Source organism: Tauraco erythrolophus, chromosome 9 (assembly GCF_009769465.1).
Source record: "Tauraco erythrolophus isolate bTauEry1 chromosome 9, bTauEry1.pri, whole genome shotgun sequence".
In the NCBI taxonomy this organism is placed as follows: domain Eukaryota; kingdom Metazoa; phylum Chordata; class Aves; order Musophagiformes; family Musophagidae; genus Tauraco; species Tauraco erythrolophus.
Window position 1 is genome coordinate 303,893 of NC_141473.1, and position 17,361 is coordinate 321,253.

Here is a 17,361-nt window from a genome sequence, read left to right on the forward strand (position 1 = left end):
CCAAACGTTACTTCTCAAGAATGATGATTTAAGTGGCTTTTTGACATAACTCCTTTTCACAGGTGGTAAAATTTAGGTGCACAGTAAAATTACCAAAAGTGGTACAGCGAGGGATTTACACATATATGCACTTATTAAATGATCTGGGATACCTAACAATAAAATAGAATCATAGAATCATAGAATGGTTTGGGTTGGAAGGGACCTCAAAGGTCATCTAGTTCCAACCCCCAATAGGCTTTAAATGACTCAATATACAAATGTAACCTACTGTCCTCGTCACTGGAACTTATTACTAGTTCAAGAATTCCCAAATCCTAGCATTATTTCAGTGCTTCGACACTCTGCTAGCTCCGTTTTGAAACACTCCCCAGTGCCCACAGTCCCACTGAATCAATGGCACAAGAACTGGTCTTCATGATTGTGCTCTTAGAATCAGACTCCAAGTTAGCAGAGGAGATGGCAATAAAGAAGAGCACAGCAGTATTTCCTCCCCCAGGAACCGGTAGGAAAAACATCCGGCACTGGGGAGACTTGGACAGAAGTCATGTACTGCAAAACAGCCAGACCAGGACCAAGGACACACAGCGAAGGCGTTCGGGCTGGAGCGAGAGTTAAACGTGTTCCACCCGCCCTGTTTCTGCATTCCGAGCCACAGGTATGTACAGGTCATCACTTGTACACCTAAAGGAGAACTCAGGAGACTTTTTTTTTTTTAACAAGAACGAGTGCTTGCAAATCACAGAATCACAGAATGTCAGGGATTGGAAGGGACCTCAAAGGATCATCCAGTCCAATCCCCCTGCCGGAGCAGGACCACCTAGATCAGATCACACAAGAACGCGTCCAGGCGGGTTTGGAACATCTCCAGAGAAGGAGACTCCACAACCTCTCTGGGCAGCCTGTCCCAGTGTTCTGTTCCCCTTACTGGGAAGAAGCTCTTCCTCATGTTTAAGCGGAACCTCCTATGTTCCAGCTTAGATCCATTTCCCCTTGTGAACTAGAAAGGCTTCAAAATCTGCATTATTCTACTTTTCTATTTATTCTCTAACAATACCCTTCTTTTAATGATGTATCAAATAATCCTTGAAAAGCGTTGCCATGAATCAGTCAATGGAGTAATAAATCACACAAACCTATGTCACCATTCATCTCATCTTTTTAGCAGGAGGACAGAACGTCTTTTCTTTTACCTTGTACTTGCTGACTACCAGATTATCCCGATGGGCTTCAACATACTTTAAGGCTCTATTCTTTCCTGTACAGCTTTTCTAAACAGCTTGTGAAGAAACAGGCAACTCAGGTTAAAAATTCATGACTGTAGAGAAGCTACAAATACTTCAGTACCACAACTCCGTATGCAAGAGCAAACAAAAGATCATCAATGGCTTAACTAGCTGTGCTCTTTGTTGTGACCCACTAGGGCCATCAGGAGATGAGGGGCAATCAGGATGTATCCAATGCTTGAATGCAAATAAAACAGGAAACTTTTCAAACAGATTACAGCCCTTCCTTTCCAGAGAGAGGTCTTCCCGTTGAAACGGCTGGAAGAACACCTTCACTCTTCTAATCTTTTGTTCTTGCTCCAGAAGGTATCACTTATGAGAAAAGAGTTTATTTGCACTTAGAACATACCAAAGAAATACCCTTTGCTTCTGCACGTTTTGGAAATCAAAATAAGAAATTCAATATGGCAAAAAAGGACCACTGGAAAAAACACACACTTATGACTGGATTTATTAATGACCTTGTTAAACTTTAAAGCACACAAACATCAACGCCACAGATGATTTCCCTTCTACTAGTTCCACATACACAGAGCTGTTAACTGCTTAAGGAGCTCTTGAATAGATTCTTCACACTTGCAACACGTTAATTATTTTGCCGGTTTCAAACTGATTCTACATTTTTAGCTGAAGGTTCTGCACTGGAAGCCCTCTGGACTGGTTGGATTATTCTGTTTCTTTCAGATTTTGTTATATTTTGAGAAGAAGCAGACCACAAACAGTTTTTGAAATAGAGCTAAACAGCTTTTTAGACATGACAGGACAGTAAAAGAATGAAATACTCCAACAATCGTAACTTTCAAGAAAAATTTACAGTCGAAATTAGTCACGTGCTTAAATGTTTTGATGAGTCAGATCCACGGTTCACACTTTTTCTAAAGGTGGGATCTTCATCGGTAAGGGTGCGAATTAACGCAAAATTACTATAGTAATTTCTTTGCTGCAAAACAAACAGGTCTAACTCTTATTTTGGTCTAACAACAGCAGGTTGCCTCACACTGGATATCAGCACCTGCTGTACAAACCCAGAAAGAAGTTTCGGTGCCTGCACCGGGAACGTACTTGCTCTGCCGTGTCGGTAAGAGTCTGGGAGAACGACCTCCACCCATCAGTGCTTTTTCGCGTGGCAGTCCCCTGACACGTTTTCCCAAAGACCTGTGACAAAAACTGTCTGTTTTCCTGGGTGCATCAGGAGAATGACAGGAAACCTCTGAAACCCTCCGAGCTGTGTCGCTGAGCAGCCCCAGCCTGCGCCAGCCTGGCCCCCTGCACCACCAGCGCTGCCCAGCTCGGAGCAGGGGCCGGACCCGTGCGACGGCAAACCTAAGGAGAAGCCAAACAAACGCCGCAGTGGAGGCAAACGCTCAGGATCTGGTCTTGGAGCCTACGATATGTCAAATCACTTCGACGTAAAGGCAGCAGACCTCTCAGTCTGGATGGCAGTGTCAGCTGAACTGGCTGCGAAAGGTGAGTGTTTTCAGAGCCATTTAGGAGACCCGGATGCCACATTCCTACCAAGACGAGAATGAGTAAGAGGCAGATGTTCCTCTTCTCCTTGATACAACTGGAAGTCTGGGTCTAGTTATTAATTTTAGCCTCTACACAGAACACCAAAAAGAATCTCTTAGTACGCTCTTAAAAAGAACAATTCCATGTTATTGGAATCACTGAAATTCTTTTGTAATTTACTTTATTTTAAAGTACTCATTGTAGTAGTTACAATTAAAGATACTTTATGAAAAGCATCTTCTTTTATAAAAGCTTTATGGTGTACTGTATATACGTTTCAAGACACTAAAATTCAGCCAGAAAATAATAGGGCAATCAGAAACACGATCGACTTTCTCCCCTCCCATACCGTCGCAAGAAAGAAGACAAGGAGGCAGCTAAATATCAGCGATTTTGTCATGGAAGAGAGCAGCTGAACATGACTCAGTGTGACAAGAGGCACTGTGATTTGGCTAAACCATTTCTCCGGGCACTTTGTAAGGAGGATCAGCAGCATTATTCCTTTAATAGCCATGTCTAATGCAATAGCCAGCTGGGTTTTGTCCCAGACCAAGGTATCAGCATCAGGTCAGAAGGTAACATTCTGTTTACACGATTATTTCCTAAAGCACTTATCTTCTCCTCGGTGTGAAAGTTGACTTTTCTGTTTGTAAGGAGGCCTAAAGAATTGAGGGAATGGGAAAAATTAGCTACACTGAGCTGGAGCTGAATGGCATTAAGTGGGAGGTCTGAGAACGGCCGCTGCGGCGCTCAGCAGGACACCTTATTAGCCGCGTCATCGCAGTTCATTCAGGAAAGCCATACCAGTGTCACCAGCGTTCCCACACAAAGACAAAGTTCTTCACACAGTCTATAAACATGCCTCCCTGGCCAATTCATCCTAACTTGACACCGCTGAAAAGAGGGGCTCGAGGGTTTTTTTTGTTGTTTTTTTTTAAACACAACAATAACATAACAAAACAAACAAAAAACTTGCAGCTCTGCCAAGCAGGCTGAATGGAGGAGAAGGAGGGACACTGTCACGTTTCTGGGGAAGAAACAATCCAGAGGTCAAGCCATATTTTATTCACTGAGCAGATTTTTATAATAACTAAATGTGTTTAAGCTAAATACTAGCTAATATGAGCACTTCTGTACTCCTCATGCAACTTCTGGGGTTAGAAATGATCTTTCCACACTCTTTATTTTCGCACGTTACCCGTGCAGAGGAGTTAAAGGTACAAAAGCTGCTCTTACATAGAAACACAACTGCCTACACAAAATGTCCTCTCCTGAGTAGAGGAATATGAAAATCACAACTAACTACGCAGCGCAGAGCAGACGGCTCAGCCTTGGTGCAGCCCCCGTTTCGCAGGCTGAACGGCTCATCGTGCTTATTGCTGATCCACAGCCCGGTAACGGCGAGGCTGGCAAAACCCTCCGGACACACCGCAGGGACTGGGCCAGCGCGGGGGCCTGGACCCACCAGCAGCCATCACCGTGCGGCTGCCGGGACGGTCCCGACAGGTGCCCAGCGTGGAGGCGGCGCTGCCGGGGGCTCCGCAGCCCCCCACGCGCCTGCGGCCAGACCCCGCACGTGGCGGGCGCGCACGTCACGGCAGCGCTGGGCAAAGGGCACGACGCTCAACTAACGTCTTCTCAACAAGAGAGGACCCTGCCCCAAAGAGCAACGTTTAGAAAGCAGCAGGGGAAAAAAAGGCAGAAAGCGACTTGACCGTCCCATCGACGGGAGCCAAGAGCTAAGTACGGAGGCAGCAGGTGACCTCTGGATAAGAAGGTTACACACACTTTCTTCTACATAGATCTTCAATGCCGGAGGTAAAAACTCCTGCAGTGACTTCTGGCGGAAAGTCAAGGAACGGCGACATTGAAACCTGTCCTCTGCCACAGCTGTGTTGAGGAACTGAAGACCAAGAGAACGGACACGGTAGGTTTTGGCGTATACAAAACCAGACACAGGATTGCTGTGTGGCCTTTCAGATTTCTGCTGCTCTATCCTCATCACTTCTTCCCTCTTCAGTTTTAGCCAAAGCTTGCACACCGGCACCTCGGGGACTGGTCCGTGGGGGATGCACCTCCAGCAGAGGTTTTAGAGAAAGCTTTGGAACAGGAGCCTGCCATCTCTTCTGCACATCTGCTCCCTCCTGCAGCACCGCCAGCACTCAGCAAGCACCGTTTTGCATTTGCAGATATACATTTAGAGACAAATTCCAGAAAAAAACCCATCGATTCTGACTAAAAGTTACCCGGAGACTGTCTAAGTGTGCCTCAAAAGATGTGATGTAAGTGCCTTCATTGGCATGCCTAAGGTGTTGTAGCACTGTCATTAAAAAGATAAAGTTTATCATATTTTTGTGCCCTGTTCTTTCTGATATAATAGCTAAAACCTATTAATAACACCAAAACATCTCGAAAGGTCAAGCAGCATACAGCAAGATGAAGGGAATTGTCAAGAAGCTTAGGCAATCATCTTAGCACTCAAGACATTTGCCAGGGCTGTTTAACTAATATGTGATGTTCACTTTTAATTTCAATATAGTGCCATTTGGGCAAAAAATGTTGTATTTTTTAATTAATTACAATGTCAGCAGCTATTAAGATTAAAAGAAAGACCACATCAATAATAAATACTTAATCCAAAGAAAGGATTACAAGAAGAGCAATAAAAATCAATTTTTAGAGCTGGAAAATTGTGACTTTTTCCTCACTTGACTGGTATTTTCATTATATTGACAAAACCATGATCTTACCTGACACTGACATTCGCCTAATGAAATAGCAGCCATGTATAATGATGTAAGTACTTGTCAATTTTGCTACAGGAGAATACAATGCTATGGCACTGGTGTAATGTCACAAAGAGATTTTCTTGCTTTTCATCTGATGCAAGAGAAAAGAACAAGAAGAAACCAGAGAAATCACATGTCTTTTTGAATCTTCCTTTATTTTACCATGGAAGATTAAAATTCTTCCACGTAACTTCTGGAACTCCCCAATGCTGCTACCACTTGGTCATACGCAGGAGGCAGGTAACTGCCATCTCTTAATTTGCAAGAAGACCGAGATGTTGCAATTCTTGTTTACTGCTCTGCAGGGCTTGGATAGAGCAGAATAAAGCAAAAATCCTGCGTTCACTTAGCCTCAGAAGTGCCAACAGCAAGTCAGAAAATAACCAGGATACGTGGCAATGGGATACTGATCCAGTAACTCAATAAAGCTGGGAAAGTGTTTTTTGTGACAAATCTAGAGAAATTCAGAAGAGAAGCACTGTCTGCCATAAGCAGTTCATCACAGGAACGGTGGCAGAAGGGTTAAGAAATCCCGCCAGGTTTGTATCTCGCCAGACTCACAACACATGCCTTTCCCGGTCCGACTCCTGCCGATGGCCGCATGGGCAAAGGGGACAGTGGAAGGTGACAGGACAGCGGCCACGTCACGCCACACCACGTCACACCATGTCACACCATGTCATGCCACGTCATGTCACGTCATGTCACGTCACGTCACACCAGGGCGTGCTGCTGGCGACGGAAACCTGCGCGCTTCCGTCACCTTGCCTGGGGAAACAGCCAGGCTCGGAGGGACTGGGAAGCGAAAATAACACCCACTGCCTCCAGAAAAGGGTGATGCAAACCACTGGAAACACAGGAAGACTTCCCTCACAAAGGATGAGAAAACGCCCGCCGCTGAGAAAAGCCAACCATGACACATTGTTTTGGCATTCGTCCCTTCGAAAATCGCACGGCAGCGGGCTGCTGCGCGGAGAGAGGAAACGAGAGGGGACAGGACAGGAACATCTGAAGCGCCAAAGAGAGGGGAAACCCCCCTCTCCTTTGAAAGAGCACACCGATTAAAACCAAGAGCTGTCAACACGAGGTCTAGAGGAAGAAAATTCTGGTGGACGCAGAGACAGCAGAACCATTTCTTTGTTGGAGTAAGAAACGGAACCATCTTAGCTGCACCTTAAACCCTGCGCTGGCGGGGGAAAGACAAAGCAGCTGGCACGAAGGCGAGGCAGTTACGGCTGTTCACCCCCGGATCCGTGACGCACGTCTGCCACGGCCACCTACAGCCCCTTCAGCACTTGCACCGACGGGCACGCGGCGGAAAATGCTGCACCTGGTATCTGGCTATTCACCTGCTCGGGGACGTGTGTCCTTCGAGGACGCAGCACGCCGGGCTCAAAGACAACCGCCTTCTCGCACGGCGATCCCGCCTTCCCGCGGAGTGACCACGGTGAGCGGCGTTTGTTCGCCCAGTGCCCACCGACTCCAACGGATGCAGAACGGAGCTTTTTCCACCATTTCTCTGCTCTGTAACTATCAGCTCATAGCATCGTCTTGCAGCGAGCATTGTAAATAAAATCACAATTGCAATTTATTTTCATTTCTCTGCAAATGAATAAAAATTGGATCAACAGCCCATATAGATTCTTTTTAATTGAATCACAGCTATCCTGGAAGATTGTATGGCTATACGATAGAACATTTCGAAAGACACAAACCACAATGAATGCTGATGCGAGTGTCACCTTTAGCTAGACACTGATGACTGCTTTTTGTCTAGCCCCAGACTCTCTGAGGAACAAATTACAGTAAAGAGAGAAAAATAACTCAATGATAACGTGACGCACTCTGCACATTCTCATACAAAGCCATTTTCAGAGCAAAATCAAGCAGGCAACAAGTTATTTGCAGCCATTTCTTTTTTAAGAGGCATTCTCTCTTTTCCTCAATTGTCTGTGTTTAATTACATCAGTTCTCCTGGGAGTGGGATTTTTTTTTAACAATACATCCAATCCAGCCTGCAGTTACATCAGTCAGACCCTACAGAAAGACACGGTGGCCAACTGAGGCAGCTCCAGGAGAACCAATTACTGGAAAATAGGTAAAAAGGAGGAAAGCCCTCCTGGAAGACGAGGCGGAGGCTCAAAGTGCCACCAGGACCGGCCCTGGCTCACACGCAGACCTGGCAGCCCCTCACGGCCGTCCGCACCACGGGACAGTGAGTTTGCTTCTGCGGGAACAACTGTCAAAAACCCCTCCAGGAAACCTCAGAGCTTTTATTTTCCACATTTCTTCTGAAAGGGCCACAATTCCGTCCACATCAGGCAGACAAAGCGAAGAGTGACTTAGTGTATCCACACTATTTTTTTTGAAGTGACATCCTTCTGTGTGACACCTGCAAGTTCTTAAAGTTCTGTGCTTTGGATTGCTGATCCTCCCGCCAGCTCTTTGCTGCTGAACCTGCTGTTGTTTACACAGATTTCTTTCTATCATGAGAGAAAAACCAGATCTTTAATTGACAATTGGAATATTCAATGCTGCAAATTTATTAATGACCTGTTCCGTTATTAATCAATATCCCCTCTCCCCTCAAAAAGAGCCCCAAATGCTGAAAATAACAGAATAAGGACAAAATTACTGACTAGGGCTATCAGAAATCATCATTCACTTACTATGGAAAAGCATTCACCACCACGACGCATACAAGTACAAAATTATTTTTCTGCTAAAAATATTAACTCGAAATTCAAAATGTGTTTGTGCAAACAGGAAGGACATACGACTTAAAATTTTTGACAATGGCATCAAACGCGCAAAAGCTCGAGCCAGCAGAAAAACAAGAAGCGAGGGAAAAGTGTCTTTGACTGTATTTGACAGGTCGAAAGTAACAAGACAATTTTGCTGGATTTACTCTTTAAAGAGCATATTATACAAACACGCTAATTTTGAGAGCACTTAACCTTAGTTTAAAGGGGGGGATGGCTGAATATTAATGAGATGAACCTCGGGCTGTTTAATGAAAAGCTGTCTTTTTGAATGTGATCTAGGGCTTTAAACCTTTGTTAGCAGACATTTGGGTGGAAGGTTTACTTGCCCTCCCAGAGCATTCCATCTGAATACACAGAAATTTCACTAAACGTTTGAAGGCACATGATTACAGAGGGAGTTTCCACTTGATGTTAAAATCGCTGTTGCAAAACACAGACAAAATTTAAAAAAATCCAACCCTCCGCAAAAGTGACCTACTGCTAGGATCTTCTCAAATGACCCAGATCTTTAGAGCGAAGTCTTCCTTTGCCTAGAAACTAAGTGGCTTTTCTTTCGCTCATTCAGCTGCTAGTTCTGGGAAAAGCCCAAAGAGAAACATTTAGATTGGAGGGGTCTTTGAGAAGATGTGACAGTTGACTGATGAGCATCCATAAAATGACAAAGAATAGTTGTGTGGAGCCGGTGCATCACATCGCCTCTCCCTGGGAAACTAATTGCTCTGAATTGTTAATAGTAACATTATTTTTCTGGCAATCATTTCTTTTGAATACCCAAAATGAGCATGAAACAGCTCCTTTGACCGGACATAAAAGTTAAATGTCCCAATGTTGATCAAATTAACTTCAGCTATGTGACAATGGACTATATTTGTGAGAAAATAATGAAGGGCACAAAGGGGAGCTTTATGCCAAGATTTCACAGTTGTAATGTAAAAATGTTTCTGTTGAACTAGGCCAGGGAACGTTTCAATAGGAAAACAGAAGAGCACTGTCACTTTCTTTAAAAAAAACCACATTCATTTTATGGATCTGAATGCTCTAGATAATTTCAGGAAGTTTAAATGGCTGGCACACCAAGAGCCACCGTATCAGGCTAACATCTCACGTCCTTGTCCTTCGCAAACTCTCTTCTAATACTTTTAAAGGACCCTATCCTGCAGCTTCGACTCATTCCTGGGTCAGGCTATTAAATTCAGAAGACGCTTTTCCCCAGCAAGGGTCTAAAGGACATGACTAATATGCCAATATGATTAATTAATAAGACATACGCACAAGCATTAATTACAGAAGATGTATGAAAGGCTAAACTAAAACGTAAACTACATTTCCTGTCTTAGTCTTACGTATAGCTTAAATCCTCCAACTTTAGAAAATAAAAAAATGCAAGTATTATGCAAATAGGGCTTTTTGTAGATGGGAATTATCCAAAAAGGGACTGGAAGAATTTTTTTGCCCCCAAAAATATAAAGCAGGTGTTCTTATTCTCAATTATAAAGCAAATTCAGTTTTGACTGTATTTATGTCCATATGGAACAACACAAGTGACTTCTGGGAATTTAGCCTGGGTTTACATTAGGGTTGACACAGACTCATTACACACACCAACTTTCTACACACACACTGCATATGTAGTTGCAAACATACAAGCAAGTATTCGCTTAACACTGGTGTAATTCCAACTCTCTTAGTCCTTCCAGAGTCTAACAGCACATTTTCTTTGCACTCACTAAACAGCAAATGCCAAAACCAATCTGGCTCAGCACATACCAGCTAGTTGTCTTTAACAGCGTCCTCCTCGCTATGTAATTAATTTTTAACATTAGTAAAGCTAAGTCACCATTATAAGAGTAAACCTTTCAACTCCCAAAACACATTGTTATAATTATTAAAATATTCCCTCCGGAGAATACTTTCAGTGGCAACTTTAAATCATTTACTTGACACTTTTTCCTTTGTTTTTTTCCCCTCTAATCCCTCCCCTTCTTAGTAATTAAGAGATGTCGAGCAGTTTCGTGCCTATGTCTTAAAAGCTCAGAGGTAAAACAATTTTGGGAAACCAACTTCCCTGATGATTTTAACAGTCAAACGAGCTTTGAGCTTTATCTGCAAACACTTTTCTTTTTGGTATTTCAGACTCCTGTGATAGCTTTTACCTTACGTGAAAGGCTGTACTTAATTCATGTTTATGAAGATGCAGCATGAACAGAACTGCGCTTTCACTTACTCCCACAGTGACCTAAATCAACTGTGAGAAGGTGTTTCTGTTTCATTCAGTGAAGGTTTAGCTCATTAAACTGTTTTCCTTCTCAGTATTGTTCGCTGGGTTTGAACTGCATTGCTGTTAAATGCTCTTTAGCAGTTTAAAGGCTTTAAAGGAAAAGACTTATCAGTCTCTGTTTTTAACAGCACTAAATCTGCATTATTAGTTCATGCAGATAAGGGGATTTAAAAGCTCAGCTTGAAACCTCTCTCTTCTGTATTTATCTGACACTGCATAGTTCCAGTAGCTCAGCTGGAAATGTAGATCTATGAAGCTTTAAAGAGAGATTAAAGCCAAGAAAAGAAGTACTTTTCCCCATATAAACGCTCTCACTTTCCCTTTTCCTACCGTCTGAAGGAGTGATGGCAGACAATGGCCAAAGATGGTTCCCAAAACCCTCTGAATGGGGACACTGTTGGTGGCAGCACTCTTTCAAAGTGAGCTTCAGTGTATTGTCCTCCCCAATCAGCAGATCAGAATAGAGTTTGCTGGTGGCTGCCAAAAGGTTAGCAATGCCGATGAAAGGGGTTTCCCATTATTCACTGCTCCTACAGAACTCCCCTTTTGTGCCAGCCAGCCCATCACTTCGCTGCGGAGGTCCGGATCTGCGGCTGGCTGCTCTCTCAAAATGAACAATTCATCCCAGTGCTCACAGCAGTAGTGTGCAACCTAAAATTGAAGGTTTTCTTTTCTAAGGACAGGGGAGTCCGGGCAGTTTTTGGCAGTGTCACATTTTAATGATATACCATCCTGACATCTCTGACCCACGGCTGACACTAATACTACAGTCTTATTACCTTACCCTTGCCAGGGCATCGTGGGAGGTCCGAAGCCAAAATTAGCTAATGAAGCACACTGTATGCTGTAAACAAGTGTGCAATAAATAATGCAAAAGGTTTATACAGGTTTGCTAAAGCTCCCTCATGCAAAGCATAAGGAAAGGAGACGACACCAATGGAGCCAGGAAAAAATGAAATAAAATGGGCCTTTCCCACACTGTTGTAGCAGAACTCAAAAATCTGTCTCAAACTGCACTGAGAGTAGATCCTGATGTGCATCTCTGTCTTCTAAACAAGGGATCTTTTATAAACCACCGCATGCTACCTATCTGCAAACCTTTCAAGTGCCTCCAGTGTGTTCTCAGGATCTCAGCAGCTTTACAAGCATTGCAAGAGAAGACATACTGGATTTTTCCTCTTCATCCTTGTTATCACCCCCGAAAGTGAAAATAAATGCAGATTTTGGAGAAATTCCTACTTAGCCCTCTGCTGGGGTGCACAGGAAAAGCACTGATTTACACAGAGCAGAAGAGCAGTCTCTTCTGCTAAAATATCTGTCTCTCTTTAAATAAGAGAAAACTTACAGAAAGAAATAAAACTTTGGCTAGAAGGTGATTGAAAAGGTATTTATAATCCATTTCACGTTTCAGAACCTTTCTCAGCGAAAACCCACGAGGGAAAAATGACAGCACTGCATACGCAAAGGTATTTTTCAATGCCTAACTTAATTTGATTCAGGAGTGTCTTTTAACTGAACAGGAGCGGCACCACTCCTTAGGCTGCTCCAGAGGGAGTCACGAGAGCAAACAGTCACGTCCCGCTGGGGAGCTCCTCGCCCATTCGCCATACGCACGGAGGGCTGCAAGCAAATGCCAGAAGGGAGAGACGCATCAAACCCATCCTTCGTCTCAGCCTCCCTGACCACAGCCTACGTCCTGCAGAGCAACGACTCCCCACGAGCCCCGGGCACTCGCCCTCCCTGCCTCAGCGAGCTGCAACGTGCCAGCCCTGCTCACCACCGTGGCACCCACTGCTGGTGCATGCCGGGTGGTGGGACGGGGCTCAGCACCCGCCAGCTGGGCTGAGGCTTCCCACAGGGCAGCACGCGGTGCCCGCGGCGAGCCCAGCCGAGCGGCCCTTGCCCAAGCTTCACCGTGGGAAGGGCAGCAGCAGCCCCACTCCGGTCCGGGGTCTCGCTCAGAGAGCTCTCCCAGCCTGGCACGCACCAGCAGCCACGGCGCCACGGCTGGAGGCAGCCCTGGCAACTGTGCACCGCCACAGGCCGCCAGACACCAGGGACTGGGGCATGAAAACAGCACATAAAATGCTCTGCTTTTATTTTTTCCAGCCTAAGCAGTTTGTTTTAAGGACCCTCTCATGCCACAGATTGCCGTGTGTGCCGTGTGTGCCACGGCTGCTTTCAAGAGATGCTCTCAGGCAAACATGAAGCCAAGCAGCACCTCGTAAGAGAAACACCTGTTTACACGTATGCCCATGCAGAAACAACTTTTTCTTACTCCAGAAAAAGCTGTCTTTGCAACTGCTAATTAGGGCAGCTGTAAATTGTTGGGTGTTTTTGGGACTCTCCTCTGTATTGCGCCACCCACCAGACGGATCAGCTCTGTAATGCCACTGTAACCCGTGATGTTATCAGTAACGGTGACGCTGCAGGCAAACGCTGTCTTGCTGCTTTAAAAAGATGAGCTGCCTGCTGCACTCGGCTGGTAGTGAGATTAAAACAGCACAGGGTTTAACGTGGAGGGCCTGGAGCTCCTCACTGGCGGGGAGAGGCTGAAAGAGCTGGATCCCTTCGGTTTACAGAAAAGACGCTACGGGAGGACGTTGTCGCTGGCTTCACCTGTACGGCAGTTACGGAAAAGAGAGAGCCAGACTCCTCTCAGCAACACACACCAGAAGATGAGGAGTGATGGACACAAACTGCTTTGAGGGAAATTCTGACTGGGTATTAGGGAGAAAAAGTTTCACGAGGAGGGCAGTCAAACACAGTAATGGGTGTCCCAGAGAAGCTGCAAATCACCGTGCGTGGAGCTTGTCAAAGCTCAGCTGGATAAGCCTTGGACAACCTGATCTGATGCTGGAGTCAGCCCTGCCCTGAGCAGGATGATGAACAAGAGACTCCCAGAGCTCCCTTCCAACCAGAATTGTTCTATTATTCTGTAACTGAAAACATACCTGAACAGCAGCTTTTTTAGACTCCACACAGCCTAAAAGAAGCTCAGCTAACACATCTGAAAAATAAAGCTGCTTTCTACTCTACAAGTTTTGGTGACTTCAGAGAGATTCTCCAATCTCCGTAATTTAGCTTGAAAGAGTAAGTGTCATAAATGGAACTGTTATTGGCACCATCTAGAAAACTCTGACAAGAAGTGACCAGTTTCAGTTCACAGAATAAAAATCTCTACTTTTCTGAGTGTGCCCTTTGAAACATCTTTTATATGCTGCTTACGAACACAGAAGATTGAGAGAGGCTAGTAAAGGCTAATACATACCTATCAAGTACATAGCCAAGAGCCTTATGCCGTATTCCTGAGTAAACCGATGGGCTTGTTTCCCAAGCAATTAAATTGGAAGCATCATGGAAAAGATGAATGTTTACCAAGTCAAAGGCACTATGACAAAAAAGGAAAAAAATAAAACGATTCAGGATAAAAGAAAGAAACATTTATTCCATCAGCAAAGCATTCAACATAACACTTACTGTATTCTCTCTTATGTTACCTTAATAAGTACTCACACAGACTGTGCAAATTAAGCTATCATCATCAGAAAATTGTCAAAGACTATCATCAAACTTATGACAACTCATCCACAGGTAAGACTGCATCTAGGCTTTTGCTGAAAATATGCATAACATGAAAATGAAAAGCTGTTTGTCAGTTACAATTCATAAAAATCAAGCAGTACCCTCTCACTAAAATATTTTAAATAACCAAAATTGAATGTTCAAACAAAATTCAAGTTTATAAAGCTGTAGCTAAATACCTAGCAGAATTGCAGCTTTGCAATAAACAACATGAAAAACAGCAGAATTTTACTGACATTAAAGTAAAATGTCATCATCTCACTGCAGCTCTTCATCTGTCCCTATGTGGAGAACGCCAAGATCACAGCGATTAATCTGCACACCACTTCCAGTCGGGAAGAGGACACAGGCTGTTTAACTCAGACGGAGCCTGCAGGATGAGCAGGCAGCCTCAGAGAGTCAGTAAAATCTGAAAAACGTCACAGTTTTGCTTCCTAACCTGAACGACAGGAGTATTAACTCATCCTTTGCTACTTTGCAGCAGGGCAAGGAGTCAGAGAGCGGCCCCTTTGCCCGGCTGCAGGCTGGCTCAGCCAAAAGCCCATCACGTTGGCATCCCCTCCTGACTGCTGGTAGTGCACTCCAGAAGGAAATAACCCCAAGGGATAAATGCTGTCTCAGCTTTGGGAACTCTATGCTCCAGGAGGAACACAACACAGTCAAGGACTGCTGTTAAAGTGTCCAGTGTCTGCCTTGTGGGATGGCCAAGCAGGACAGAAGAGATTCCTGAAAAGAATCATATTGCTCCTATTCTGGAAGTTCCTTCTTAATCAATGAAACCAACTTCAAACCCCTGCGAAAAAGAAATACCGTCTTTTGATCCCCTGCATAAAAGCTAAGTTACAGAATCAGGGAATGGTTTGGGTTGGAAGGCACATTTTGAAGATCACCTAGTTCCAACCCCCCTGCCATGGGCAGGGACACCCTCCACTACACCAGGTTGCTCAAAGCCCCATCCAACCTGGCCTTGAACACTGCCAGGGATGGGGCAGCCACAGCTTCTCTGGGCAACCTGCGCCAGTGTCTCACCACCCTCAGAGGGAAGAATTTCTTCCTAATATCTCATCGAAATCTCCCCTCTTTCAGTTTAAAGCCATTGTCCAGTGTCCTGTCACTACACACCCTTGTCCAAAGCCCCTCTTCAGCTTTCCTGTAGGCCCTGTAAGTACTCGAAGGTGCTGGAAGGTCTCCCCGGAGCCTTCTCTTCTCCAGGCTGAACAGCCCCAACTCTCTCAGCCTGTCTCCAGAGCAGAGGGGCTCCAGCCCTTGGATCATCTTCGTGGCCTCCTCTGGACTTGCGCTAGCAGGTCCATGACTTCTTATGATCACTATGTGTTCACCTAATCTCCCGCCCATTTTTCGTGATGGCTATTCATAACTACATCCTGTTGAGTGTTAGTGCATAAGTTCCTTGACACAGGGACTGGAATTTCTTTGAGGCTGCACAACACTTGGCTGATTTGGGCTGGTAACAGTATTTTTCACAATAATGATACCCCCTGGCCTTACAACGCACCTGTACACAACTATATTCTTGCACCTTCAATCACTTCACACAATCCCACTTTTCACTGTGGCACGAAACCTTCACATAGAAAGAATTTTCTGTTATAAACATGCCCAGACAGAGGAATTTCCTATTGTCACCTACGTTAATCACATACGAGGTGTCACTTCCAGCAGGCTGGGAGTCACCTGGAAGGCTCTTTCTGAACTCCGACAGACAGGACACACCTGAGTGGCAAACAAAGCTATCCAGCTGGTGTTCTGCTTTGTATTTGCTCTGCTTGTGGCTTTTTGTGTCCTAGAGACCTGCTCTGCGTTTTGAAAAACTCCTATCTCCTCATTGCTTTGCTGTTAAGCTCTTCTGGTGATGTCATGTGGCGAGTCACAACGAAACCAGAGAACCTGGAATACTCTTCTCACACAGATTTAGCAACACCATCACCCCCTCCACCCCTGCAACAAAACCCCCTCAAACAAACCCATGCAGGCAGGAATTCCTGCATACTGCACTGAGGGCCTGCAGGAAAGGTGTCTCCTATGAAGCTCCAAAAGGGAAAGTTAAGGGATAGCATCAACAAAATAACGTTTTGGAAAGGAGGTCCCTCCAGCACCTGCACACCCCATTAGCTCCTACATGCATATAAAACAGCTGCTGCACTTCACTTTGAGGGCATGATTTTGGTTAGTGTTTTAAAAAATACATTTTGGGTAGGTTCCATGAACACTAATATTAATTATTACACCAGCATTGGACTGACAAGGGTAAAAAATTTTCTGGGTGTAATTGAACTGATTTCTTTAGACTTCTTTTAAACTATGAAGAAACAGAATTACATACCAGAGTAGAGGTGAGTCTGCCCTAGGGGACTGTTACAAGAAACAAGACTATTTAAAATGCTTTATTCTCACATTCAGAAAAAATGCTGGCAAAATTTGGTTGCAGCTGATCGAAAGTAGCCAGCACTTAAATGAGAGAAGACATTCTGGGAGGAATGGAGGCAAAATGAAACCGTTGCAGCTCTAAAAAAAGTCCAGTCTTGCTGACACTTTCAGGCAGGATGGGGATGGCCATACTAGATATGTTTTAAACTCTCTGTCCAAGTATTCTTCAGTACTGCTGCTGTCCTTGGCAGCTCAGGACACTGCACAAAGGATCTCTGTCAGCTCCCCTTCACAGACATGCAGGTTCTTGGTCTTCTGTCTGGGACTCCTGGAAACAACACTGACGGCCACAGAAGTGCTGCTCCTCCAGGCACTGCGTGTTTTGTGGCTTTACCCCCTTTTGGCAGCTCTTTTCTTCACCAGCAGTGGCAGGTGCACACTGATGATTCTGCGCAGCGCTCCCAAACCACGCGTTCCCCACCTTACGACAAGCTGAATGTGGAGACACTACTGGATGAAGCAATAGAACACACATTCTCATTTCTCTGCTTCGCTGATGAGCACCATTCCCGCCTAGCCCAGAGCCATCTATGGATTTCAAGCTGCCTCTTCCCACAAAAATCCACTGAATGTCCTCTCAGCGTCTTCCCTCTCCCTTGGCCTTGCTGCTACTGAAAGGTCCATGTAGTGAGTTTTGAGCCCCTCTGCGAGGTGAGCCACAGCTCGGGCCCATCACCCGCCTGTATCACCTCACCTGGGAC

The 17,361-nt window shown here is 44.9% G+C and overlaps 1 protein-coding gene across 1 annotated transcript in view; it reads right to left on the reverse strand.

Annotated features, from left to right (window-relative positions):
* The window catches only part of INPP5A (inositol polyphosphate-5-phosphatase A), a 253,129-nt gene that overhangs the window by 80,479 nt on the left and 155,289 nt on the right, over positions 1-17,361 (reverse strand). The window contains 1 exon segment of the mRNA XM_086616504.1: positions 13,899-14,018. Within this exon segment, the coding sequence (XP_086472630.1) occupies positions 13,899-14,018 (120 nt within the window).